We start from the raw sequence: 27,115 nt of genomic DNA, 5'->3' as shown, positions 1-27,115 counted from the left end.
GTGGGTTTTGTCATTCATGATAACCTTGAATACTTGGTTATACGAATAAGGTTGGGCTGAACCAATCACGTTCGCCCTTCACTGATTGGTTCATTCTGCTTCCTGTTCTTTTCCACTGAACAAATGTAGTTGATGCTGGCGCTGACCACAGACTCTTTCACTGCTACAGCGATGAGTCTGGATTATTTCACGCTCCTCCTGAGATCCTACATATGCAGGAAATGTGTTCCTCACCTCTCCCATCTCTTGCAAAGCTTAAAGGAATAGGCCACCGTTTTTACATACTAAGATATGTTCTTACCTAACCTTAGTCGAGTTAATATATCCCCGTCTGGTCTTTGTCCGTGCGCTCTGCCAGGCAAACGGAGCACATACGCAGCCTCTCCCACATGTCATATAGCTCCGAAAAAGCTCACGATAGAAGCTACCAAGCTCTTCCACGTGTTCCCTATTTAAATAAAGTTACGTGAAGTGTTTTCATGCGAAGTATATTTACACAGAAATGTAACATGTCGATTTTATAAGCAAATAAAAAGGGGGACTATATTGTGAGGCGTAATGATACGAGGAGTAAAACGTCCGCGCAGTAACTCCTAAAGGTTATTGACGGAAGTGAGCGGGGGAAGTCTTTAGGAGTTACTACGCTATGTTAATAAAAGCTAAACCGTCACTTTAGCAGACTCAGGTAGTGCTTCAATACTTTTTCAGAAGCAAAATATTGAAAGTTTTCTGGGAAAGGCAGCTTTGTCTTCTGCCTGCTTTCTTTCCTTGTGTTTGTGTTGTTGAGCGTCCAATAACTGCAATGTTTATACAAACCTTCGGCCACATTTTCAAACCGTGTTTTAATTAAAGCTAATACTGAGCGGACATGTAGCCGGACAGCAGACCCTTGTTCCTGACAAACTGTTTCATTAAAAGGCTTCATCTCCACACCCTTCAGGCGTTCTCCTGCTCCTCTGTCATCACCAGGACGACTTCATGAACCCAACTCCGTCCTCGCGATCCCAGAGTGAGACTTTTAAAAAGAAAAAAAAAACAAAAACATTTCAATCTTTTCTTTTTCCTTCCCAGTGCCGTCTTTCTGGGGTTTGGTCAACTCTGCGTGGAACCTGTGCGCCATCGGGAAGAGGCAGTCTCCCATCGACGTCGAGACCAGTCACATGATCTTCGACCCTTACTTGACCCCGATAAAGGTCAACACTGGCGGGCGCAAGGTAAGGAGCTCCTCGGCGCAGACGCTTGATCAATAAGCTGATATCAGGCTGGGATATTCGTGATAAAGCTTCTATTTAGTGGTGGGCCGTTATCGGCGTTAATCTATTCTCAAAGCTGGGTTGGGAGCTGGGTCTATACTCTGCTATGATGACTTTCACGGTGATATTTTATGGTCAGCACACATTACACGACTTTTATGCCCAATTCTGGACGCACAGGAGAAACGTGAGTGAATATAGCGTCTCCAAAGCGAACACACAGAAGCAGCGGCCAATGACAGAGTGAAAATAGACAGAAAAACACCGCGGCCCCTCCGTGTTCACTTCTCTTTCAAAACAGCGACATAAACAACTCATTTCATGGCCACAGCCCCGCACGAAACAGCCCCACACGAAACAGCCCCACACGAAACAGCGCAACTTTATCACCAAAAGTTCACGAGAGCCTTTTCCAGCTACATTTCAACCGCGAGCAGAGTTTAACCGCGGCACTTACGGTGTTTGGAGACGAACTTTCCTGCTCCTTTTCTCCGAGTCCGTTAGCTTCTCTTTCTCCACTCTCGCCCGTTTCCTTTTCTTATTAAATCCAAAGAAATACGTCCCGCATTTTCGTGTTCGTCGACGTTTATCTCAATTTTGACAGAACTATCGCCAGGTTGAAGCTCGTAGTAGCAGCAGCTGCAGCAGCATGAACTGCGTTGTTGTGTTGTGACAGTGATCACGTGACAGTGTTGACCAATCAGGAGACACGCACATGCTTCCCACGCTCACAAACAGAGGCCTATGGTTTCTGATCTGGTAAGATGGCCCACATTACCCGTAAATAAATAAGTGGGGACTCCTGCCACAACTGTCCCATGCGAGAGACTTGTTTCTGTAGCAGGTCATAGTTGCAGAAGAGGAGATTTAGTTTGTCACCAGAAAATGGATTGACACAAAGCTACTGACTGTAAACAGTTCATCAGGACCTCTAATGTCGGCCTACAGTTCAAAATTAATGTTTAACTGAATAAACAGTGAGTAAACACAAGTGCATCTTCTTGAACATGAATTATTTTCATCACCAATTATCATAGTAGAAAGTTCTCAAGCAGTTTGTGATGCATTTTGGAAACAGGAGACGAGCCCCTGGTCTAACGCACTGCCTGACTTGGGAAACTCGTTCTTCAAGACTTACTTTTAGTCATTATTTGGGTAGCACACATATTCTGAATGGCTTCGGCAGAATTCAAGCGAGACATTTTAATCTAGATTAATCTAGATTAATTTCAAAATTAATCTAGATTAATCTAGATTTTAAAAAATAATCTATGCCCACCTCTACTTCTATTGTACTTTGAATACTTGGCACTTATTTTCTTAAGTAACAACAAATTGACCGAGCAACCTTTGCTTTTGAGTAGTATTTGACCAGAGTTTTTTTTTACTTTTCTATCAGTGATTCAACTACGAGTATGGTGTGATGGAATGATTGTGAAGAGAACAGGGGGCCTTTTTCAGGACCTTCTTGAAACAGAGACGGTTTATCTCAATGGGACCATCCTTGAAATAAATTGGAATTGACTAATGTCTGTGAAAAGCTCTAGGGATGCACCAATCCGATACTGTTATGGGATATTGCAGCTGATACTGGAAAAAAACACAATATTGGATATAGGATATTTGATTACAAATATCCGATACTGCACCGACACCAGCTAAATCTCCGTCAATAACATGGACGTGCTGCTCCTCAGTTCAAGCGAGTCCTAACCTCTGCAAATGTATTTTGATCCCTGTGCAAAACTCTGTGGCTAGCAAAAATATGCTAATGCTAGTGGCAACTAATCAAGGCTTGGAAAGAAGCTGTGATTAGGTCACACTGATGCAATGGCCAAGTGTTTTTAATTTAGTTTATGAAATGCTGTTGAAGAATAATTGATCCAACAGAGGTATTTGTAATGCACAAGTTGTAATGATCAGATCACTTTACGTGAGTTGTTAATATTAATGGAACCTCTCTTATACCCATTGGATATTTTAGTTTATCAGTACATAAATAAATAATAATAAGAGATACAGCATGTCCATATTGAGCGAAAATGAGCTGCAGCAATAGGATGAAAACGCTGTAGCTACTGGATAAGTTACAATAAACACACGAAAATCCACACGTTGCTGAAGTAAAGGTGAAAAGAGACCATTTAGCTGCAGTAATAAGAAACATCTCAATACTATTGTTAAATGAAAATACATAAATGAATAAAGCACATGCACTGAGGAGATTATGGACATGGGCTGTTCTGTCTATGATGGACAGTGCAATAAAAAAATAAACATAATATTGAATGAAAACTAAAATGGCATCTGTTAAATATACTGTATCTGATATAACTTCTCTTAAAAGTGTCGCCTACTTTACTCAAGGAAATGTAAATGAGCAAATTAACTGCTCACCAACCAATCTTCTGTGAAAAAGTCAATCTAAAAACCGTCTATTCACTTCAAAAAGTCTGTTGAAGAAAATGCCTTGTACTCGTATCGGTATTCAGTATCGGCAAGTACTTGAATCAACAAGACAAGTTCAGGCAAATGAAGTATCCGGGCAAACATGAAGTCCAAATAAGTGTCGGCAGCAGGTGGTGAGGAGCCGCGTGGGCGAAAAACTCCAAAACCCAGTGGGAGATAAAAGAAACCTCGGAGGGAACCACAGAAGGAGAGATCCACTCCCATGGACGGACAGGACTTTAAGAAAGTCTCTCGCGTCGGTTAATATCGGATTTCGGCAGATACTCAAACCCCCCAGTATCGGTATCGGAAGAAAACTCTATCGGACTTTTTTCCCCCTTTGACCACCTGGTAAAGCACATTATAAATCCAATTTGTGATCATTGTTACGAAACCTGTGGAAGAATCTGAGTTTAAAACACAGGTGGAACAAACAAACAAAAAAACTCCAGTTATTTTTGCTCAGGGATCAATATTACATCATTTCAAAAAAAGTGAATTTATCAAAGTCTGGGCCCTTTGACAAGCTCATACCAAGCTTCTCTTTGCATTAACGTTTGATGAGAACCTGCCTCACTGTATGACTAATCCCAAACCCGTCTATCTGCATATTGCGCCGTTAATGACGTGCCCTAATCAGCTCGGCACTGATGAGGATTTAGATTCATTTTCCCGCACAGCGTTTCCATCACAGTTCCATTAGGTGCGGAGCGTCACGGCGTGTGTGGAGACCTGATAATGATCCCACTTCAAAGTTGTTTGATCAGGGAAACAAGAGAGCAGACACCGATCCTTTCATCTGAACAAATAATGGGAGAAATCTAAATAATCATAGGGGTACGAGACAGGGGTGTCGGAACTTAGACGGCTCGTGTGCTGTGCATCTGTCGCTGTGATGTACAAGACCTCGCCGACGGTTTTGGTGCACGTGTCGACACAGGTGGGTAGAGTTGGGAAATTTATTTATTTATTTACTTATTTACAAAACATAAAATAGCATCGAGGAGGGATTTGGTTCATCACGAATCGCTCGCCGCCTTAAGGCGAGACACGGCAGGTGAAAGTATTGATTTTTCACGCAGTGGTCGAAGTGGAGATTTTTATCTATTTTCCTCCCTTTACATCTTAGTTTTCATGTCAGATATAAAAATAACAAAACTCACCCGCATGATGTTTATTTTATGATGTTTTGTCTGCGAGGTGGGGGCAACCCGGAAGTAGCTGCTGCGCCGCGTAGAAAGTCCGTCTTTCCCGCGGGTTTTCATTCATAAATATTGACAGATTTTACATCCACGTGTCCTGCTAAGGGGCCCCGTGATGACGCTTTCACCCAAATATGGTATTTTTCCTCCTACGAGACGCTGGTGCGGAAAAGTGGAAGAACGGGCCGCGCATGCGCACTCGCTACAAAACTTCAGGGCTGGTTTTCTCTGAATGAAAAAAAGCCGCACTCGGGCAATGAGGGAACCCTTATAGAAGCTCCCACAGACTCCAAACTTTACAGTCTGAGACAATATTTTGAAGGTTTTTTCAGACAGTTTTTTTAATATCTAATTCCTAGCCTGATTTATTCAACTTTGAAACCAAAAAAACAGGCGGAATTTGAGTTTTTACAGATTTTTTCACTGATGATTAGTTTATTGAAAAACTAAACAAAATATCCAAAATCCCCTCTGAAAAAATCTCAGTTACTAATATGTCAATAAAATAAAACCATAAATTTTAATCTGGCTCAATTCATTATTTTGATTTCGTTGCCCAAAATATAGACATTTTTGGCCATTTTAATGCTCAAAATGCCTTATTTTTATGTGAAAACATAAAATGACAGAAAAAAGTGCAATACATTTTTTTCTCATATTTATATCTGTGATGTTCAGCAAAAGTTTCAAATTGACATCTCTACGTTTATTTTTTTCCCCCATTCACCTGCAGTGTCTCGCCTTAATCAACAAATGTTCCGCCGCTGTCTTGATTTATCGGATCTTCTTTCTGTAAGCGTCTACCTGGATTTCTGAGAATTCCCGTTTAATTTGAGTTTGACTGTGACAGTGAACAACCTTTAACACCTGTGCACTGTGACGTGTCGGCGCCTATGCAATCCTGTGGGAACCCAGTTTCCAACCTACGCCATTGAAAATACATTTGGTTAATCACATGAATCAAGAAATGTCCAGCTGTATGGATTTATCAAACCTTGTTTTATAAAATAACCTTGAAAATGAAAATAAATAAATATGTAATCTATAAGATAGTTCATTTTAGATTTAAATGTATTAAACTTCAAATCATTTTCATATGTCTCTAGAAGCTTACAGATTTACTAACTGTGTTTAACTCAAGTAGGTACCTTGTCGTAGGTACCAACCCAGTAGGTACCTTGAAATGAATATTTGTCATTGAATGAAAAAGTGTTGTATGACAAAACTACACCAAGAAGTACAGTGTGCTACCCACCTCTGTGTATAAATGAGCATATTCTCATTATACAAGTAAATTAACGATGCACAGGACAGGTTTTTATGTTTTTTTCAGCCTGCTGAGCCCGTATGTAAGACAGTTTCCAACCTGACCTGCAACGCTTTGTCTATTTTTACCAACCGCCCCACAACCATTACAAATGACATTTCTAAAATATGACTGGTCTGGATCACAGACTGTAAAATGAAGAATGGACTGAGGTAGCGAGGCTTCCCCCATAACATCCAGCGCAGGCGGCTGAAGCTCGTTCATGCTGAAATTTAACTGGGTTTTTGAAAATGAGTAGAAGATTAAAATTAGGAAGATGTTGTGCATGTTAAAGGAATAGGCCACCGTTTTTACATACTGAGATATGTTCTTACCTTAGCTTTGAGGAGTTCTTTAGGACCTGTCTGATCTTCCCCCGTGCCTTCAGTCACGTAAACACAGCGCAGACGGCGTTAGCATTTAGCCTCTCCCTCTCTCCTCTATAGCTCCAAAACAGGTGAAGATAGAAGCTACCAAGCTCTTCCACATTTTCCCTATTTAAATATGGTTACGTGAAGTGTTCCACTACAAAGTATAATTACACAAAATTAAACAATGTGGATTTTCTAAGCGGATAAAAGGGGGGACTATAATGTAAGGCGTAATAATACCAGGAGTAGTTCGAAATCCGCGCAGTAATCTTCACTTTACTGCGCAGTAATCTTCACTACTTCACTACTTACTGTGCGGATGCCAAACTACTCCTGGTATTATTACGCCTTACATTATAGTTCCCCCTTTTATCCGCTTAGAAAATCCACATTGTTTAATTTAGAGATAGGTAAGAACATATCTCAGTATGTAAAAACGGTGGCCTATTCCTTTAAGACAAACCCGTGTTTAATAATACCTTATGCCAGGTTCAGACCAAACGCGGCCAGCGCCTCCAAAGCGTCAGGTATAGATTGAAAACACATGGGGGACGAGCCTCAGGGAGCGTAAAGAGATCCTGCAGCGCGCTTTGAAGCTTTTCGTGCGTGGGAAGTTTTTGACGCGCCTCAAAAGAGGCCAACGCTAGAGTTGGAATTGTTTGACTTTTTGGAGAAATTTGCGAGCGTCGACCAATCAGGAGCTTTCCCCAACAGTGACGTGCGTTGGAGCCACGGGGCAGATCCTATGCCAGGCCCGCAGATGTAAACAGTCAGAGTCATGCAGGTTAGCTTCATCGTGTTGTGAACCGATACAAAGACACATATGGGTGTTTCTTTATCTAAACACCCAGGATTAAAAGCAAGAAAACTTACTTGAGTGCCTGGATCTGCGCTGGGAATGTGTTTAGGTCTTGATGATGCAAAGAGCATTCCCAAAGCTAAAGCTCGAATCAATGTGAAAACGAGAAATATGCACAAATAAAGTCTGTTAAGCCGCATCTACATAAAGCAACCGTTTAACAATGAGCACACACCGAGCCGGGCTGGCTGATTTTTAAGTTTATTGCTCACATTTTATCTGCAATGGGTCGTAGTCGATCTGTTTTCTCCCAGAGCTAGATGCGCATAGAAATAATTATTCTATGCTAGCTGCCAAGCATAGAACATAAACAGCTCACTCGCATTGACCCCGTGAAAACAAGTATTATGCACTAATAACAACAATAAAGCCGTAACAACGTAAAGCAGCCTTTAGGGTTATTACACACTGAGCTTTGTGGTTTATTGCAGACTTTTCATCAACAATGAGCTGTAGGTGATTGCAACAAGCTAACTGGGCTAACCTAGCCTGGCCACTTGCCACCAGCACAAATGTCCAGTGTATGGGCTGGATATGGGCTGAAAGATCCTGGTGTAGACCATGGGGGTATAGCTAAAGATCCATAGGACATGGCAGGAGCAAAGAGGGAGACTAGTTAGCCTCCAAACAACTGTAGTTTTCAGGCAAGGGCTACTTCCAAGATGGCTACGAGCACACTCTGAGCTGACGTGTGGCCAAAGCGTCTGACGCTCGGTGACATTGTGACAAGCGTCTGACTTCAATAAGCACAAGCCAACTATGGGATTTGGGCGTGTTTTTGAAGCCCGAGAAGCATGCGGTCCGAACGCAGCGTTAAAGGTGCATTATGTAGCTTTTTATGTAGAAATTTCAGTTTACATTTGTGCGTATTGGACCTTGTAGTGACCAAGTGGCTGTATTAGTGGTCAACATGGCACCGTAACTTTCCATCACGGTGGTCTCTTGGACACTCCAGGATGAATTGTTTGGAAGGTTTCACCTGAAAACCCACAAGACAGTTGATCCTGGAGCGTCCTAGAGACCACCGTGATTGAACGTAAAGGCGCCATGCTGACCACTCAGAGCCGCCAGGTCACAACAAGGTCAAATACTCGTAAATATCAATATATTTTTGCAAAAAACGTTGCATAATTCAACTTTAAAGGGGGACAAAAAAAGTTTCAATGTAAAGTCCACAGGAGTCAGGAGCTTCCCCGACTGAGCCAGACGCCATTTACTTACGGTTACAAGTCGACCACCTTCTTAATCTTACAGTCTTTGGCCTGAATGGACCTCGGCTTTAATTCCGTCCAAAAAGGTGCTTGCCTAAAACTATAGCAACACGATGCAAATCTGCGTTATTTATCCTCCTTTTACTTCTACCGTCTCACCGGCAAAGCCTTCAGAATCACAGGAGATCCCCCTGCCACTTTTGAGAGAAAATCTATTTCAGTTCTTGTGAATCGACAATAAAGAATCTTTATCCTCTCTCAAAAGCATATAGGCTCAGACACTTTTAGCAGTAGTTACTTAGTTTGTGCTTAGTTTGTTCTGAAGAGACGCCGAATTCGGGTTAACTGAGAACTTCTATCTGTTACTTCTGAAGCCGTGTGCTTTTCAGTGTCTTCTACCTCACAGAAGAGCTTCATTTGAATAGTTCAGAACGGTTTTTGTTCAAGCTCGGGAGGGAACAGAGCTGGAAAGTAATCTTGTTCTTCTCTTGTGTTTGTTTTGAATTGTTCTGTTAGAGGCATAGCACGTAAAAGAGCAGCGTGTGGAGATTGCAAGACTTAGAAATAAGCAAACGAAAAGTCACTAACAACAGAAAGAAATAGGAATACGCCTTGTTTTGACTCTTGAGAAAAGTAAATAAGGGGTTAAAGTGGGTCAGGAGGTTTGGATTCTAAAGTTCTATGCACTTATATCTGTCGTTCGTTTTTTCCTTTGACTTTAGGCAGAAAAAAAAAACAAAGGCATGTAGGTCGGGCCGGACGGAGAGGATTAGTTTGGAATCACAGTGAGCCCAGAGCAAGTCTCCAGAGAACAGCGCTGACCTGAAATCACATTTAGAACGGGCCGGCTGCAGTGGACACAAGTCTGTAAAAAATGCGGCGAAATTCAACTGGAGCCTGATGGTTTCAAAAGTTTTAAAGGGAGAATAACTGAAGTGCTGCTGCTCGTGCAAAGAGAGAGTCAAACCATATGTGGAGCAGTGCTTTATTTCCCTCACACTGTCAGGGTCATCTCTGAGTCTCCCTGGCTCTGTTCACTTTTCTTCTTTCTCCTGAAGCAGACCCATCTGTACTTCCTGGATTTCATTGCATCATACGCTGCATTCACGTGGACTGGGGAGCTCGTTTTTTCCGAGATATGACATCATTGTCCCCACTTGTTTTGTGTTCATGTGCCTTCTTATGTGGGAAAGTGGTTTTGATGGAAAATGAAATAAGATAAAAACGTCTTTTATCACTGGTTAGCGCTGAATTGAGCTAACTGTTGGAATTGGAAGTATTTCAAAAGCGAAACCTTGGTTTGTTCTAGGGATGTACCGATCATTCAGTATCGGTATCGGTAGCCGATCCGGGCATTTTGAGAGGATCGGATTTGATGACTGGACGGGTCCCATGCAAGACGCCTGTGAATCTGCGGTCATGGATCTGCAGCAGCTCCAGATCTGGAGCCGATACAGACGGCATCTCTGGAATCGCCCACATATGGTCATTTTTGAAAACATTTAAGGGGGAAAACAATTTTGAAAAAATTACAAATTTCTCTAATTATTCAAAAACTACTGTAACAAACGCTAAATTATGAACATAGTTTCTACTAAATAATGATACAAAGACATGGGGAGGAGCAAAGTGGTTCAACAGCCCATAAATACATGATTAACGGAGAATGCTAACTTGATGCTACATGTTAGCATCGGGCTAATGCTAACGGTTAGCTAGCGCTGGCTACAACTGCCGTTTTTTCACTTCTACTGAACAATCTGCTGTGAGAAAATATCCATATGGGCCCCGATTTAGACTTGACTTTATTTAAAATGGAAAATTGTGTTTCTCTAAAGATTCTATTTTCCCCCTCGGCGAAAGCCACGCCCCCTTCTATGACGAGATGGCGTCTGTATCTTTAAATCAATGTATCTACTATCGTTGCCGCTAACACCTGCATCTGAAAAACTTTGTCAACACCTCTTGCATGTTTATTAAAAAAGAAAAAATATCGGATCGGATCAGGAGCTCAAAAAAGAGGATCAGTGTATCCCTAGTTTGTTCATTTTATAGAATATTACGTACTTTTTCTTTTTGCTAGCATTGATGTCGGCCATTTCTTTCACAAATATGTCACTCGGCTGGAAGGCAGTTCACAGTTGAGTTCACACTAAACTCAGGAAAGTAGCAGAGTTACAAAAAAAACTCACACTGGACAAATCAGCTGTTGTCCTCAGTCAGGTGCGGGAGTTGTTTTCAATCATTATTTTTCACTCTTTTTAGTCGCCAATATCGGGTCCATATTTTTCACAGCAAATTGTCCAAGAAACGAAAAACGGCACTCATTGCTAGTGTTGGCATCTGTAGCATGAAGCAAACGTTAGCTCCCTGGTTAGCATAGTCCACTTTCTTCATGGGATGTTGAACCACCTTGCTCCTCTTCATGTCTCTGTATCTTTGCTTAGTAGAAAAATAATGTTAAAGTAACGGGTGAAATAGGTGAACGTTCAGTTTTTTCCTCTTCTTTGTTTTCCCCCTATGGCTGCTTCGAACATGATCATACATGGGCAATTCCAAAGACGCCATTTGTATCTATAGATGAAACACAAAACTGTCCTTCCTCATTTTTAAAAGCCCATAATCCATCGGTGTGTTCATCATGGCGCCATGAAGTTGCTCGGACGCTAATCCGGACTAGCTCTGGGCCCTGCGTCTCAATCGAACTGTTGTTGGATTTTGTGGAGCGTTAAACTATACATCGAAATAAAGCGAGCGAGATCTGAGGCGCACAACGTCGGCTACTGGTGAAGCTTATTCAACACCGACACGTTTCAGCTCGCTACTGAGCCTTCGTCTTTGGAAAACTCATAGAATAAGCTATCAGAAATTCAATATTCCATTTGCCCTGAGTTCCAAATGGCAGCCATCTTGGATTTAGTTTGAAAAAAAAGGCTTCCATGAGTGTTTTTGTCCATATCGTCAACGTAGAGCTTTAATTTTGGCTGCTCCACTACCATTTTTAGGGCCAATGAATCCAATGCCCGTAGTTTTACATGTGTTAATACATTTTCTTAAAGGAACAGGCCACCGTTTTTACCTGAGCCCTACCTGAGCTTAGATGAGTTGATGCGTACCTGTTTGGTCTCGTCAAAACGACCAAAGATGTTGTTCGCATTTGACCTCTCCCAACATATTCCTATAGCTCCAAACGGGGGCAGAGCCGTGGGAAGATATTTTAGTTAGGGGGCGCTGAGGGACAAAATGTACCCCCAAAATACTTTTTCTGTGCATAAATCCTATTTATTAACCTCTTAACTCCCGCCTGAACCGAGAGCATTTTCTCCAGTTCAGCTTTACCCAAATCCTGCAGGCCAGTGTAACGCCTCATTTGAAAGACCTACAAAACTAAATTGATCTTTTCCCTCACATCAGATTTTTTTTAATCACTTTTTTGTTGGGCAGTCATCTCATTTTTGTCAAATTTTCGTGACTTTTTTGTGACTTTTTCGTCAAATTATTCACATTTTTTGTCAAATTTTCGTGACTTTTTTGTCACTTTTTCGTCAAATTATTCGCATTTTTTTGTCAAATTCTTATCACTTTTTCGTCCATTTTTTCTCCATTTTTCGTCAAATTTTTCTCACTTTTTTGTCCATTTTTTTTTCATTTTTTTGGTAATTTTTTGGACATTTTTTGTCAATTTTTGTCATTTTTTTGTACATTTTTTGTCACTTTTTCGTCAATGGTTTTCTCACTTTTTTACACATTTCCATCCTTGTTTTCGTCTCAGTTTTGTCGCTATCTTCGCACCTTTTTTTCCAGAAGCTTTTGGATTGGGGTAAAGCTGGAGAAAATGTGCTCGGTTCAGGTGGGAGTTGAGGGGTTGATGTTGCCTGCAGTTCACAAACTATCCACCAGGGGGTGCTGCAGCGCCCTCAGCACCCTGGGTTTCCCACGGCCTTGAACGGGGGGTGAAGTTGGAAGCTGCCACGCTCTTCCACGGGCATAAAGACCAGACAGGTACGCATCAACTCGTCTAAGCTCCGGTAAGTACACATCACAGTATGGAAGAACAATGGCCAATTCCTTTAAGGCATTTCCTGCAAATACTTCCAATTCTTGAGTCTTTTCACAAATAAACAAACGTTTCAGCAGGCGATCTTCAGACTGAAACGTTCAATGTTTATGTCTTAATCACTCGGGTCTTGTAAGCCGAGAGTACACCTTGGACATATAGGATCAAGATTTAACTTCAAATATAATTAATCCATTTCCGCGTAACACTTTACTATGCTGGCCTTGTGTCTGTAACTCACTCATTTAGCGCTGGAAGAGAAATTACGTCTGTCAATGTGACTTGTTATTCAGGAGCTGTTTCGCAAGGACAGTCTTCGAACACAATGAGGCTGGAGTCATGCCATAGAAATCATAAATACAGTGATTATTTGTCTGTAATGAGGCATATGACCATCGAAAAACAGCCAGGATTTCTATCTCAGATGGGGAATATATATATGTATGGAGATAGTACATGATTTATGAGTTCTCCAAATGTATATTGTATAGTCCTGTTGTTCTGGCACATGATGATCTATCTTGAAGCTAATACTCTCTTTTTAGAGGCCGAAAAGGGCCACACTAATAATAACAGTCTCCAAAGTTGCTGCTGGGGTGGGACAGGCGTAATCTCGGTCTCATTTTTTAAAGCGGTAAGAGCACAACACGACACTCTTGACTTTGGGAGTGACTGCGCTAACGATCCGTCAAAGTCTCTGTTCATCACATCGCTGACACTCCTGTAATTACAGGTCTGCAAAAGCCCCAGTAATCACCGTGATGGGTGATCTAATAAACCGGGCTATCTTATTAGCATTTTGACACTTAGACATCTTTTTTTTTTTTTTACCCCGTAGAATCCTTATCTACTGTCAAATTTAAAGGGCAAATAGTACGTTCGCTAAACTGACTTTTTAAGATCAGAATGTGGTTGTCTTATACCGAAAACATGCCTTACATCCAAATACATACCAGGGTTTTCATCCATGTCGCCATATCGCCCACTGTAGGTATTTTTCAGTTCAACCTGGTATATTGTAGATATTTTTACAGTGAAAGTTAGGCCGCTAAGCTACAGGTATTTTTCTGTTGACGTTAATAAAATTCCCTGTATTGTTAAATAAGGTTGTATTGGGTTTATCACAGATCCTCGCATCTGACAATAAATCATCTATCTATCTATCTATCTATCTATCTATCTATCTATCTATCTATCTATCTATCTATCTATCTATCTATCTATCTATCTATCTATCTGTCTATCTGTCTATCTATCTATCTATCTATCTGTCTATCTGTCTATCTGTCTATCTGTCTATCTATCTATCTATCTATCTATCTATCTATCTATCTATCTATCTCTCTCAGGGGTCTACTTTAAGAGCATTAAGTTGTTCGAGGGCAACCAGTTAAAAACAAATCCTAAAGACTTAAACCTACACTGTTCACTTATAGGATATTGACCCCATATTATATTAAAATAGCTTTATTTTAAACTCATACTGAGTCACAAGAACCAAAATAACTGTAATTTTAAGAATTAGATTCAAGAAAATGAAGTGTTTTACACTTTAGAAAAAGTCCCAAGGGCTACTGGACATGCCCCAAAGGGCCCCTGGGTGCCCACGGGCACCATGTTGGTGACCCCTGATCTATCTATCTATCTATCTATCTATCTATCTATCTATCTATCTATCTATCTATCTATCTATCTATCTATCTATCTATCTATCTATCTATCTATCTATCTATCTATCTATCTATCTATCTATAAAAATTTACTGCGACTCTCTGACTGCAGTTGCCAGTTTTTCAGTGTAACTTTATTGGATCACGTTACTGTATTTCTAACGGTGAAGAAATGGCAACTGGAGCTGCCAGTAAATTTCCACCTGGATAGACTCAAACAGACAAAAGCAGCGATAAGGAAGATTTATCGACGTGTGTATTAGTTTTGTTGATCAGACCCCGGCGGTCGACATCCATGTATGAAAGTCAGTATGGATGAACAGCTTGGAGTTAGGGATGTCTTCCCCCGGGGCCTGGACACTGGTGGTGGTGTGGAAGCCCCGTGAAGATGCAGCAGGTAGAAGAGGCGGAGATGGGGTGGAGGCGGGTCGCAGCACAGCAGGGAAGCGAACGAACCACGATTGCTGAGGCTTAAAAGCGGGACCGAGGGCGATGATTGGCTTGAATTATCGCCTAGGCTTCATTACCGTCATTTTGACAAAATTTGTTTTTTGCTGTATGGTTTGGTTTTCCACCTGATGTCAGGAGGTGGTGCCCTTCAGTGCTTTTAAAATGGCTACATCATATTCATAGTATCATTTGAGCAGTCAAATTGAGTGTCTTGCTGAGAGGCAGGTGAAAATGTAGATTTTTCACACAGTGGTCAATGTGTAGATTTCTAGCTAGTTTTGTCCCTTAAGCATAATGTGCAGGGTATGTTTAGTCCCTTTTTACACTCTGAAATTAAAAGTTGTTATTTAATTAATTGTATTGTTTTGTCGCTCGTGAGGAAGTAACTGCAACATTGCGCCACAAAAGTCGTCTTTCCACGCTTATTCATTCACAAATATTGACACATTTTGTATCCACGTCGTGCAGTGCGAAAGGCAACCAAGGTGACGCTGTAATCCAAATATGGTCATTTCCTTTCTGGGAGACAGACGCTGCAAAAGCAAAAGAAAGGTAAAAAAAAATCCCAAACTTCAGGGCTGGTTTTCTCCAAATGAGGTTTTCATTCCACTCTTGCAACAGCAGCTCCACTTTAGGCGCTCCTGCAGACTCCGCACTTTACAGGCTTGGACTATATTTTGAAGTTTATTATATTCAAATATCTCATTCTTGCCTGATTTATTGAGCTTTGAACCCCAAAGATAAACAAGGCAGATTATTTCAAATCTATGTAATTAATATATCAGCAAAAATAAAACCATGAATTTAAACCTGTCTTAATCCGTTATATAGATTTTGTTTCGGCATAAAATGACCTTCACCTGCAGTGTCTTACCTTAAAGTGATAGTCTGGAAGTCTAAATGTTTTACAAATGTTATAAAATGTGCAAAAATTGATCACCTGGTCTTGCTTTTTTGATGTTAAGTGAGTAATAATATACATATCTTACTTTTTGTCCCTCCTTCCCTGGTCTCAGCAACTAATCAGAGTCTTGTATCCTCCCACGTTGACCAATGAGACGAGCTCTTCCTGTGAACCAGGTGTCAGGTCCAATCAGGAGAGGTGGGGGAGGACCTTGTTTACTTTGGAAAATTCTGTTCCTGGGCTGTATCCGAATGTCCACACTATCCCCTAACCCCTCATTCACTACATAGGCCCGCACTATATAGTCGACTACATAGTCACTGATTCTGTTGGCGATTCCGACACAAGCCACTACTTTCTCCGCGCTGCGTGACGTCACGCGCGCTGCGGCTGCAGATATGTTTTTTATTATTTTTTTATATGAATTTATTAATTGTTACAAACGTTTATTTTATGAAACAGAACGTCTGTTTTGGCACTTTTACAGGCGTTACTATCATCACAAAAAAAAAAAAAAAAGTCACCCCAGCGTGAGCTCAGAGACGCTGAAAGTAAGTCACAGGCAGGTGTCCGAAGCGCCAGCAGATTGAGTGCACTACATCTGCTAAACGTTCGCGAAACTCCGGGAATTAAGTATTTCTGCGATAAAAACCAACCAGACTCATGAGACAGTTTAATATTTATGGATAAATACGAGTCAGATACGCTTTTACTTCACATGGATTTTACATGAATGGCTCGGGTTATTCGAGAGGAAGCTGTCGGTCATTTAACAGCGCAAGCTAAAGGTTAGCAGCTAACGTTAGCATCTTTTCACCGTAACCGTTTATATTTTGGTCGTTTATTCATGAGAAACACACGATTGAAACAGCTGATTTACTTCAGTCGTGTTGTTTAGTTCAAAGACCTGTCTCTGTCAGGCTCTTCTCCAACTCTCGCAATGCATTGTGGTCTATATTGACCCGTTTAGTGACCATCGATGCTCACTACTTTTCGAGATGCATTGTGGGAAATTCCGAGTGCACTACTTTTTTCTCTCTGGACATTCGGACACCCCTACAAAATGGCGTGAGCACTATATAGTCACTATATAGGGAATAGTGTGGACATTCGGATACAGCCCTGCTCTCCTCATTTTACAAACGAAGAAGGGCTTTCTGGTTAAAGAGGGGAGGGATTTGATCGTTTACTTTGAAATTTCACTCCATTTTTCCTCACTTTGCAAACTCACAGACTATCACTTTAAAGAGCTTCATTCCAGTCCCCTCGCCCCCTGCTGGCAATGGAAGTGTTTTGTAGGCACAGAACATAAGGCTGAACAAGTTTTCCTGCTTTTTATACAATATTGTTTTGTCAGAAGGGATTTTGTTTGTTCTTTGGGGGCTCAAAGCTCAATAAATCGGGCAGGAATTAAGATATCGAAAGTACTTCACAGTATTGTTCAATCCAAGTCTGTAAAGTTTGGACCTGCAGGAGCTTCTAAAGTGGAGATTTGTTTTTGCAAGTGTTGTTGTTGTGTCACGCCCAGAGGTTTTGTAACATCTGCGCATGTGTTTCCCCCGCGGACCTGTGCGGCTGCCGTCTTCCACAAAGGAAATTACCATATTTGGATAGCAGAGTGCCGTCAGGGGTGTTCCGCGCATCACACGGATACCGAATATGCTAATATTTGTGAATGGATACGCGTGGGAAACACGGCGGCCATGTTGGAGTGACTTCAGACAAAATCCCAGGTCGACAAAATGTCCTGAAGTAAACAAAAGTCTCAAAATTGTCCACTGCCTGAAATACGTCAATCAAATATAAACCCATAAACCTGACTCTCAAAAACTCTCCAACTATAGAAAAGTAGTATTTGGTCATTTATAGGCGGAAAACTTCTCCATCAATGGGATATCTCCTCTTCACCTGCAGTGTCTCGCTTTAATATAAAAGCCGGAGCCGGATATTTGACATATTTCTTTCGTAGAATGCTTGACTGCCCTCCATTTTCTCTTTTTAAACCATTCCAATGTTCTGAGATCACAAACAGACCACAGTGACATACTTTCTGCAGTGGAATCTCCAAAAGCTCTTTGCACATGCGGTCCCAGGGGGCGTCTATCCAAGCCGTCCCACCCAGAGCCTTTTATAGCCATGTACAGCTAAGAACAGACTCCAGGGCCAGGAACTGATCTCAGTGAAAGGGAGTGGGAAAAGAGGACATGTTTTCAAACGTCTTATATTCAAGTGAACCGGAGTGAAGAAAACACGGGGCGAGGTGGTTTCAGATTGACTTTGTGTGGTGATTAGAGACGCAGGTACAACATGTGACGTGGAGTCCTCTGAAAATCATCCCTTTGAAATGTGCTCGACCAACATTGGGCCGATCTCACCAGAGAGAGGAGCGGAGATGCAACTTGGACTGATTGCATACAAAGGGTCGATCTCACCGGCCTGAAGGCTAGTTGGAGACTAGTTGGAGTTGCCACTTGTCACAGAGATGTCTCCTGTACGTCCCCTGGTAAAAAGGCGAGTCTCTAGGTGGTCTCAGTGAAAGGAAGTACTTCGAGGGTCTACACGGTGTCAAGGAGCTGTGGCAACTTTGCGTACACTATTTGTTGTCGTTAACCCGTGAGAAGTATCTGTGATGTCCCTGCAATGTCTCTGAGACCTGTCAGATACCAAGGAGGTCTCAAAGAGACGCATGGAATGTCTTTGAGATCTCCTTAGAGATGACAACAAAAAGTATTCATGACACAACTGCTTGAGACCGCGTAGACCTCTCAGAGACCACGTGGAGACCTCTCGGAGACCACGCGTAGACCTCTCAGAGACCACGTGGAGACCTCTCGGAGACTACGCTGAGACCGCTTGGAGACCATGTGGAGACCTCTCAGATACCATGCAGAGACCACACTGAGACCCCCCGGGGAAACCAAGCTGAGACCTCTCGGAGACCGTGCAGGGACTTCTTGGAGACCATGCAGAGGTCTCTCGGAGACAATGCAGAGACAACATGGAGACCATGCAGGGACTTCTTGAAGACCATGCAGAGATCTCTCGGAGACCGTGCAGGGACTTCTTGAAGACCATGCAGAGATCTCTCGGAGACCGTGCAGGGACTTCTTGAAGACCATGCAGAGACCTCTCGGAGACCATGCGGAGACCATATGGAGACTTTTTCAAGTCTCAGTGCAGTCTCCGCTGAAAGCAAACCTGTTAGTTTTGACCGAGACTACCTGAAGACTCACCTTATCTCCAGGGCATGTCTCGGACACATTTTTGCACCCAGCGGCGACTCGAGTCTCCAACTAGTCTCCAGGCCAGTGAGATAGGCCCTTTTAATGCATGAAGGCAGAAGGCTATATTAAGTACCCACCAAAAGTTTGGAAACACTTTTTATGTGTCAGCTTTTTTAACATTTTCAACACTATTTCCATTGTGTGGTTTTCATTAGAGGCTTTATATGAATGAACACATGGATCATGTAGGAAACTAAAAAGGGTGAAATGGAACAATGTGTAACAAGGAAGTACAAAGTGTCGCAAAGGGGAACACAAAAGATGTTTTACGTTTTAACCTTTGACTGGTACTGTGTATTTGAACTGTTTTTAGTGAGTAAAGTAATAAAATTCAATTGGTACCGGAGCGTGGAGGTGAGTCACAAGGACGTGGCAGTGGAAGTACTAGATAAGTCAGATTTACTTTTATACCTGCTTTATTTCAACTAATGGAAGACAAAGTTTAAATACTATTAATTTAGATAAAAAAATGTGGCAGAGAATAAAGTAAAAAGAACGGTTCTAAAATGAAGTAGAAGTCTACATCGTAACTGTAGCAGAGGTGGTCAGTAACTTTACTACAATATTTAAGTAGAGTTTTACTTGAGTCGTATTTTTGTGGAGAACTTTTACTCCATTACATTTGAAAGATAAATACTATACTTTCTACTCCACAGCATTTCTATAAAGGCTCAAAAATAAAGTAAATTTGTCCATGTGTTTTGTTCATTTTAAAAGCTTAAAAATGCACACTCCAGGACAGTAGGTGGCGCTGTGCAGATGTACTGTCAAGCGCCTTTGACTCACAACAAGTCAGAAGGTTTGTGCCCGTCGTGTTGCCGTACATAGAGGAATTCGGTCCATTTTTCATGTTTTGGAGCTGCAAAGTTATTTTTCATAGTATTTTTTTCACAAATTTGAACTACTAAACTACAACGTTTCCCTTTGAGTACTTTTACTTGTATATTTACTCACTTCCCACCTCTGACTGTGGCTGTGCAAACACAACCTGTCCCTGAGAGTGAATCAGGACGCCGCCGTGTTTACAGACGCACAGCTAGCAGAATGAGTCTGTGCTAGCATCGCAATGTTAGCCCGAGTGTTTCTTTCCAAATTCAGCAGGTGTGCCTTTTGTCTCCACCGGCCTGGGACTCTCTCCTGCTAAAGCAAATGTTTATTTCAATCAGGAGGCACAAACGGGTCGAGGAGCAGTTTCACCAAATGGCTAAAGTTCGGGGGCTAAGAACCCGGCAGGTCGACGCGATGAAGGGGGAGTCCATTTGTCATAGGAAATAGATCCTGTAGGGTCTCAGCTGGTGGGTCAGGACACAAAAGGGAGTCATGGGACGATTTTATTATTATTATTCTTTTTTACAGAGGGTCATGGTTCTTTGCTGGGCGCTCAAGATCAATGTTTGGTCAAGTTTTGATCAATGTTAGCCGTGAGACGAGATGTAGTAAATCAAGATGCTGATGAGATGCATGAATATTGCACATGCGTGTCTTTGGCTGTCTACAATAAAAGGACAGCTGTTTAGTTTAGTTTATTTGAACACTTTACATTTCTAATTTACAGGATTAAACATTATTAATTTATTTATATGTTTATCTGATTGAGGGACAGAACAAGAAGCATTGTTACAATAACCGATGCCATGTTCATAGGCCGTATAGCTAAAAGCTAATTCGGAAACCTGGTCCCTAAGACACAAAATAGTTAACACATTTACATAAATCATTTGCAATAAAATATTATAAACTTCTGTTGTGTCCACAAGTTTGATTCAGTTTGAGCCACTGTTTAACTTTACTTTTAAAGGGGGGGTATTATGCAAAATCAACTTTTTCAAGCTTTACATCATGTTATTATGTCGTTCCCTCATTAAAAACATGCCTGAAGTGTTGCCTTGGCACATTCACGTATTTTTGAGTAATCTGTAAAAACTCTGATGGCGGCCATTTTAGGGATAGGTTTGCCTGAGTCCTCCTAGGAACGCCCCCACCTCCTGGAGACGCCTCCGAGCTTTCGTCACCAGCCGAGTAACCAACCACTGCTCCTCAGCAGAACCCCCTCCCCACTGATGCCACAGACAGCGTGTGGAGGGGGCGTGTCGGAAAGGCTCAGAGGTTCTTAAAGAGACAGAGGCCTATTTCAAGACATTCACTACAGCCATTTTGAGAGAGACATTTTATACAAGGCAGTTATTCTAATTTACTGCATTTACAGACCAACAGAAGGTTTGGTCATCATTGTAGTGTGATATAGACTGGTGCTGTGTGACTGAAAAAAGCAGAATACCCCCTCTTTAAACACGTTCAGGTTCAGTGATCATAGATGCTGAAGCATGAAAACGTATGAGCGCCTATACCCCACATTTAACCTGATAAATATTTGCATTTCACAGTGATACAACATGAGGACTGCATCCACAACAAATAAGGAATTAACTATTTGGTGCTAAATTCTTGTGTGCTTAAAAATGCTTTCATATCAGAAAAAAAAACATGTCTGGAACGCATGGACTGCTTACATTTCCCGTAGAGAAGAATGACTTACATTAAAAACAGAATCTTAACACAGTTGGACATGAGATATTATATTATTTCTTCTCCAAGAACTGGTCTATGATCAGGTAACACCATAATATACATAACCAGGACAGCCACAGCAGCAGGCGTCTGTTGACAGTTCATTACTGTCATTTCCATAATATAAACCACTACTTTTTTTCACACGCTCTGAACCATGTGGACTATACTGTCCAACGATGTGCCTAATTTACTTATTTTTACGCACTAACGCCGTTGTGGAGTCACTCTTTTATAACACACAAGTCCTCCCTTATTATGAAGGACTGGTTTACGTAGAGATCGGAAGTTATGTTGTGACTGCGCGGAGTATCCAGCTTTTATTCTTCAGAAAATAAATTCTCCACAGAATCCGCATTGTCTCGTTCTTCATCCTCCACAGTGTAGAGTTTAGATCTTATGCCCGAGCCCGACCACAAATTCGGGCTGATATCACATGGAGGGATTTGTCCCATCTGTCAGGCTTTATTCCTTCATCAACCGTTGCCTGGCCTTCCAGACACTCCCCCTCTGTCCATCGGTCCAATCACGTACCAAGAGACGGAAGCCGTCACCTGTCACCACCACGCACTTTTCCAAAACATTAAAGATGGCGGCACGGCGACTGATGCACTGTTTTCTTCTGCTCTTTCGTCTGTTTTAAATTATTTGGAAAACATAAACTCCCTAAAACCGGAGCAAGAAACAGCGTTCGAAACGTTCCTCGTAAAAAAGGATGTTTTTGGAAAGGCTTCCTGCCGCTTGTTACTGCGACGTCTCCAGCGTTGCTCTGATTGGTCGATGCCGTCTGTCAATCACGCCCACCGGGAAATCGCTGAGGTCACGCTCGCTCCCAGGCTACATGTCTTTGAAATATCTATGAGAAAGCATGTAGCGTGCACGGCAGGCAACATCGACCGCTGCCAGACTGCGGTGCTGGGAGGGGGGTGCGGGGGAAGCACAAATAAGTAATTCTGTAAGAGTTCGAAAAATGCAGTGCAATGTTTGTGGAGAAACGAGCGAGGACGAGATGAGAATCAAACGGCAAAGACGAGGGACAATTCTGTGTTGCTGCTCGTGCACTGTGTGACGTATAACCTGTGCAGCCTATATATGCACTTTTTATTTGATCTTTTTGAATCTAGTTGGTGCGGTTTATATTCAGACGTGCTCAACAAGCGGATTGGGCATCTCACCGAGCGCAAAGCATGCTGGTCCGGGTTAAAGGTCAGACCTACCCAGATGGCAGGGGCGGACTGGCCATATGTCCATTCTGGGAGAGCACAGAAGAGCACACTGGCTCTAGGGCCACCGGTCTCCTTAACCTCTTACCCTCCGCCTTAACAAAGCTTTACCCAAATCTAAAGGCTTGAATGGAAAGCATGAAAATAGTGACAAAAACGAGGAGGCAAACGGAACCAAAATGTGCTGGAAAAACAACAGAAACATGGCGAAAACGTGACAAAAAAAAGAACGAAAATGTGACCAAAAACACAACAACAAAGCGATGAAAAAAGCAACAAAAAAGCCACAAAAAGTGACACAAAACACATCAAGCCACAAAACAAGTGCTGAAAAAGCAACAAAAATGTGACAAAAACGCGTTCAAATGAGGCGTTACACTGTTGCTGTCTCCAGTCGAGAGGCTTTTAGATTTGGGTAAAGCCGAACTGAAGTGAATGCACTCGGTTCAGTAAGAGGTTTCAAATATGTCTTTGTGGAAGTGTCGCATGTACGCTCATTTGGGACAGATTGTTCAGAGTCCAGGGCTGTTTTTCAGTCCCAGTCCGCCGCTGCCAGACCGTATCCCAAACTGTTACCATGACCGGGTGTGACACAGATGTTGAATATTTTGAGTGTTAAAAATCGATGTTTTAAAAAAGAGTTCTGTTCTGGGAAGAGAAAAAGAACTCGTGGTCCTCGCTAAACCAATAAACAAATAAAAACAGTTGTTGTGTTAAGTAAACAGGCGCATCAGTTACAAATAGCATTAGTTAGCTATATGTCAAACTTACTAACTTAATCCATTCGTGATGACGTTCTGGTAGGGCTGCTCGATTGTAGAAAAAATAATAATCACGATTATTTTAGTATTAAATTGAAAGCACGATTATTCAAACGATTACTTGTTGCCTTAAAAAAAAATCTTTATTTTATATATTCATTTGTATTATTATTTTAAAAAACATCTATGGACTACATTTTCTTTTTTAATATGCTCACGTTTCTAAACTAATCATACAGGGATACCTGCCCCCTGCTGGCCAGCCCTCACACCTGTCCAACAGAGCGGCGCGGCCTGATGACATCATCACACAGCGCCAATGTTTTTATGTCAGACCAAAGCATTCGCGTTTAGCTCGTGAAATGCGAAGGGAACAGAAACAATCATCTCAGCAGCATGAAATAATAAGAGTTTGCTTTGAGCTCCGTTGATCTGCTCCTGAAGAAGAGTTTTAGACTTTTCTACTAAACAAAACCAGTGTCTGAGCAAAGGATGTCGAGGCTTCTCCTTTCAGCACAAGGTGAGCTCTTAACAGTGGCGTTATCTCAAGAGTTAGGTATAAAAAACATTAGTACGATATTATTTACAGTTCTGTCAGGCTGCGCTTAATAATCGTTTGTTCTCGATTATGCTATTTTTGCGATCGTCTAGTGTAATAATCGAAATCGTAATCGAATTTCGATTAATTGCACAGCCCTACGACGTTCTGTATCTTTTCTTTCAGTAGGAAATGTGATGAGTACGTATGGTGGCTCCATATACAGCACTGTGAGGTTCCTTTATTGCACTGGTGAATAAAGTAAAACTCTTCCATAGACTGACTACGCCCACGTGGACTCACTGCAATGGGGAATGACTGTGAACCCACATAGATACAGACGGCATCTCGTCATAGAAGGGGGCGTGGCTTCGCCGAGGGGGAAAATAGAATCTTTAGAGAAACACAATTTTCCGCTCTTTTTTTGCCATTTTCTGGTGGAATATCAACTTATTTTTCACACATAAATAAAGTCAAATGTAAATCGGGCCCATATGGATATTTTCTTACAGCAGATTGTTCAGTAGAAGTGAAAAAACGGCAGTTGTAGCAAGCGCTAGCTAACCGTTAGCATTAGCCCGATGCTAACATGTAGCATGAAGTTAGCATTCTCCGTTATTCATGTATTTATGGGCTGTTGAACCACTTTGCTCCTCCCCATGTCTTTGTATCATTATTTAGTAGAAACTATGTTCATATTTCAGCATTTGTTAAAGTAGTTTTTGAATAATTAGAGAAATAGTTTTTTTTTCCCCCCTTAACTGTTTTCAAAAATGACCATATATGGGCGATTCCAGAGATGCCGTCTGTATCTATATCGCCACTTTAAGCGACGTGATTGTCACTAAAGCCGGTTGTTCTACTACGAACAAATGGTTTCAATGGGCTTTGTTGTTGTGGGTCCTTGTGAACTTTGACCTGAACATTACCGCGCATGCGTACTGACGATGCCGATTTGGCTTATAGTCCGGATCTTGCTTACTTTGCCAGCAAGCGGAATCCTCGCGGCGTTTGTGAGTTTACAAACACACGAGAATCCATCTTGAAACGCTCACGCCTTCACCGTTCAGACAGAACCAAAATTGCAGCAAAAAAAAAAAAAATCAAAACTAAACATTGAATGGATTCTCTGTGGTCTCGATCCAGTCAGCGGCAAACGCGGCTCTAAACGTGCGACCCTTCGCCCGATTCGAGCCGGCGCCGTCCCAGATTGACGTCAGTGCAAGTGTTTTTGGCACTGGAACATCAGTCCGCCTCTTGCCAGGTTTGGAATTTACGCTGGTTTTGTTGATTGTGGCCGGTGGAAAGTCGCTCCTCTTCAATGGTCGTACTGATGCTGGCAGGAACCGGAACACGCCGTCGTATACACCGATCCAGAGCACCCCGAACATCCCAAACAGGCTCAACTGTTGTCGTCGCTTGATACCATAGAAACCCACTATTTTAGGGGAACTAGCAAACATTGGCTGTGTCCGAATGTCCACACTATTCCCTATATAGTGCACTATATAGTGACTATAGTGCTCACGCCATTTTGTAGGGGTGTCCGAATGTCCAGAGAGAAAAAAGTAGGGCACTCGAAATTTCCCACAATGCATCTGGAAAAGTAGTGTGCATCGATGGTCACTAAACGGGTCAATATAGACCACAATGCATTGCGAGAGTCAGAGAAGAGCCTGACAGAGACAGGTCTGTGAACTAAAGACGACTGAAGTAAATCAGCTGTTTCAGGCGTGTGTTTGTATTTCTCATGAATAAACGACCTAAATATAAACGGTTACGGTGAAAAGATGCTAACGTTAGCTGCTAACTTTAGCTTGAGCTGTTAAATGACCGACAGCTTCCTCGAATAATCCGAGCTATTCACGTAAAATCCATGTGAAGTAAAAGCGTATCTGACTTAGGGCTGCTCGATTATTGAAAAAATAATAATCACGATTATTTTTGTCATAATTGAAATCACGATTATTCAAACAATTATTTGTTGCCTTTAAAAAAAAACATCAAAAAAGTGACAAAAATCCAGCAGAAAAAGGACAAAAATCCAGCAAAAAAAGTGACAAAAATAAAAAATTTGAAAAAACAAACAAAAAAAAAAATCGATTTTTTGCGATTATGCTAATTTTGTAATCGTTTACTGTTGTAATCGAAATCGTAATCGAATTTCGATTAATTGCACAGCCCTAATCTGACTCGTATTTATCCATAAATATTCCACTGTCTCTGAGTCTGGTCTTTATCACAGAAATACTTTATTCCCGGAGTTTAGCGAACTTTTAGCAGATGAAGTCATTCAATCTGCTGGCGTTTCGGACACCGGGCTCTGACCAACTTTCGGCGTCTCTGAGCTCACACTGCAGTGACTTTTTTTCTTCCTTTTTTTGTGATGATAGTTTTAATTTAAATTTAAATGACGATGATTTATGTGCCAAAACAGTCGTTCTGTTTCATAAAATAAACGTTTGTAACAATAAATAAAATCAGATTTAAAAAAAAGTAGTGGCTTGTGTCCGAATCGCCAACAGAATCAGTGACTCTATAGTGACTATATAGTGCGGGCCTGTGTAGTGAATGAGGGGTTAGGGACTAGGGTGGACATTCGGACACAGCCATTGTCAAACATTAGCCAAAAACAATACGTTAAAAACGCGGTGGAACAACCCCGTTCGCTGGTGGAGGTTGAATTCTCATTTCGTCTCGTTTCTTATCTAATGAAGTCGACAGCAGTTTTATTTGACGAGAGCTCATCTCACCGGGATTTCCATTTGAATGTGAATTAAAAAAACGAACGCCACACGATGTCATTTGCTTCGACCAACACGGAGCGTTATCTCCACAGCCCCGGACTGGATCTCAGCGAACGAAGGGAAGAAACGCAGAACTTTGTCCGGTAAACCAAGCTGGGTCTCCGGCAAACCCTGGAGCCTGGTTCAGTGAGGCGTTCAGGGTTTCGTGAAGTTAGATTTCCTCTATGCAAATCAAGATTAATTCCTTGTTACGATCACATTTT

General features: G+C 41.7%; 1 protein-coding gene across 2 annotated transcripts in view; it reads left to right on the top strand.

Moving 5' to 3' along the window:
* Nucleotides 1-27,115, top strand: part of LOC306969663 (carbonic anhydrase-related protein 10-like) — a 221,140-nt gene that overhangs the window by 101,008 nt on the left and 93,017 nt on the right. For both annotated transcript variants that reach the window (XM_079565356.1, XM_079565357.1), the window contains exon 3: nucleotides 1,072-1,214. In XM_079565356.1, coding sequence (XP_079421482.1) covers nucleotides 1,072-1,214 — 143 coding nt within the window. The remainder of the gene's footprint in view (nucleotides 1-1,071; nucleotides 1,215-27,115) is intronic.

This window comes from Gobius niger (assembly GCF_951799975.1).
Source record: "Gobius niger genome assembly, chromosome: 10".
NCBI classification, from domain to species: domain Eukaryota; kingdom Metazoa; phylum Chordata; class Actinopteri; order Gobiiformes; family Gobiidae; genus Gobius; species Gobius niger.
This window is presented reverse-complemented; position numbering and strand designations above follow the sequence as displayed.